The sequence below is a fragment of the Cynoglossus semilaevis genome, chromosome 10 (genome assembly GCF_000523025.1).
Source record: "Cynoglossus semilaevis isolate Cse_v1.0 chromosome 10, Cse_v1.0, whole genome shotgun sequence".
NCBI lineage: Eukaryota > Metazoa > Chordata > Actinopteri > Pleuronectiformes > Cynoglossidae > Cynoglossus > Cynoglossus semilaevis.
In genome coordinates this window covers 18168881-18171231 of record NC_024316.1, presented here as the reverse complement: position 1 = coordinate 18171231, position 2351 = coordinate 18168881, and the positions used below count along the sequence as shown (strand labels likewise).

Below are 2351 nucleotides of genomic sequence, written 5' to 3'. Positions count from 1 at the left end.
GTGCACCTCGCGGCAGCGGTTCTCCTGCTCCTCACAGGCTGCGATGAGCGTGATGACCTTCTCTGGATCAGTGGCCGTTTTCACGTCTGACAAACCTTTGGCCCAAGCACAGGAAGACACCAGCCACATGAAGGCGAACACGGCCGACACCACGAAGTCCTGGGAACCGAGGAAAACAAAGGAAAGTCATCTTTATTCATAAAAACAAAAAATCAGTTTTGACCCATGAACACGAGACCGTCTGTGATGAAACTCACGATCTGAGCGCCTTTGTTGTTTTCACGGTACTTCTCCAGGATGAAACAGTACACAGACATGGCTGCCATGGAGTACAGGAAGGAGAAGACAGCGATGGTGACAAAGAACTCCGCGGAGGAGGAGTAGTCCCCGACCAGGAAGAGACGCTCGGGCTTCCCTCCCTTACAGGTGGGAGCATCGAAGTAAACCTGATGAAGTCTGAAGAACAGAGAGAGAGAGAGAGAGAGAGAGAGAGAGAGAGAACGACACGTAAACAAGTGTTTTAGTTTAAGGCTTTTACTGTGAAAGTGTCGACATCAAAGTGGGGGGGCGGGGCCCTGCAGGGGGCCGATGCATCAAGGGAAATGAGTTTTAATTTCAATATTTTTTCTGTCTGTGCCACAGTTTAAACAGGAGACGTATTCAGGCGTTTTCACTCTAGCTCATTACTGCCCCTCAGTGGATGTATTGCTTAACAACGATGCTAAACATAAGGCCCGAGGGTACAAATCAGAGGAGTAAACGCAGCTCAGTGCAGAGTGTTTTGGTGTTCTGGAGTACTACTGCGTACTACTGTGTACTACTGTGTACTACATACCTGAATGGATATTCAAATTCTACTTCTATGCCCAGATCACTCTCGGAGCGGTTTTTACACTCCACGCTCATCTTGAACATGCCGGAGTAACTTCCACATGTTGAGAAGGCGAAGATCGCAAAGATCTGCAGAGAAAAAAGAAGAAAAAGAAGAAGAAGGAGGAGACGAAGAAGAAGAAGAAGAAGAAAAAGGAGAAGAAGAAGAAGAAGAGGAGGAAGAAGAAGAAGAAGAAGAAAAAGAAGAAGAAGAAGAAGAAGGAGACGAAGAAGAAGAAGAAGAAGAAGGAGACGAAGAAGAAGAAGAAGAAGAAAAAGAAGAAGAAGGAGGAGACGAAGAAGAAGAAGAAGAAGGAGGAGGAGGAGAAGAAGAAGAAGAAGAAGAGGAGGAAGAAGAAGAAGAAGAAGAAAAAGGAGAAGGAGAATCAGAAGCTGAGGTGAATTGTTATTTTTTAGATTTCAACCATTTTAGATTTCTGGGTGTGAACCTGCGCTTTGACCACCTGCGGTGTTTTCACACACACACACACACACCCACGCGTCGTCGTTCACTGCTGCAAAAACACACACACACACACGGCCCAAATCCACTCTATCAGCAGGTTGTGCAGTGAGGACTGTAGCTGTTGCCATGGTAACGGCTGCGTTGGGATGCCATGAACACTTGGACAACACTCGTGTCGGAGCCTGTCAGTTACAGAGAACACACCTTAATTCAGTCTTCTACACACACACACACACACACACACACACACACACGGCAGATTAAACAACTCAACTATTTTTACCACGCCCTTCCCACCACTGCAGGTCAGAGCCGATTGGACGGAAAATCCAGCCATTAATCTGACTGAGGTGCGCCACCATCTGTCACCAAATACTACCCGGCCCACCCAATCCCGCCGCTCGCAATCGCAGCCACACCCGCACACGGGAGCTTAGACACACACACGTACTGGTAGTACAGCCTGTCTGCAGTACAAGTATTTACAGTAATCTTGAGGCTAATGTTTGTTGGATTTAGATTAAATCAGATCAGATTAGATCAGATTAGACCTGATTGGTCCCACATTAACGACAAGAAAAAAAAAGAACAAGAAAATAATAATTTTAAAAACAGAATAGAGTTGTACAATAGTACACACAGTAATACTAGATACTGTCAAGGATGTGTACTCGTCATATCTCCAGCTCCATTACATACCCATTATGTCCTTGTGGGGGCGCTGGAGCTTTATGGCTCATTATTTCAAGCTTAATAAAAATAATTTATTTATCTTATAAGTGAACAAACTCATGGACTTCATTACAAGGCAATTAAACACTTTAGCTGAAGGTCCCGCGGGCCACACAAGATGACTTGGCGGACCACGTTTGGCCCACGGGCCTTAAGTTTGGCACAGACAATTTACAACATCAGAATGTAAATAGTGTTCTCTAATTGGCAGTTTCTTCACTGCTGACACATGTGCGGTGTTAGCATAACGACCCCCCCGCTCACCCCCTCCCCCCCCACCCCC

The 2351-nt window shown here is 46.0% G+C and overlaps 1 protein-coding gene across 1 annotated transcript in view; it reads right to left on the bottom strand.

Annotated features, from left to right (window-relative positions):
• The window catches only part of sypb (synaptophysin b), a 12521-nt gene that overhangs the window by 3887 nt on the left and 6283 nt on the right, over positions 1-2351 (bottom strand). The window contains exons 3-5 of the mRNA XM_025059160.1: positions 836-960; positions 258-456; positions 7-159 (exon numbers count right to left, since the gene is read on the bottom strand). Of these exons, the coding sequence (XP_024914928.1) occupies positions 7-159; positions 258-456; positions 836-960 (477 nt within the window). The remainder of the gene's footprint in view (positions 1-6; positions 160-257; positions 457-835; positions 961-2351) is intronic.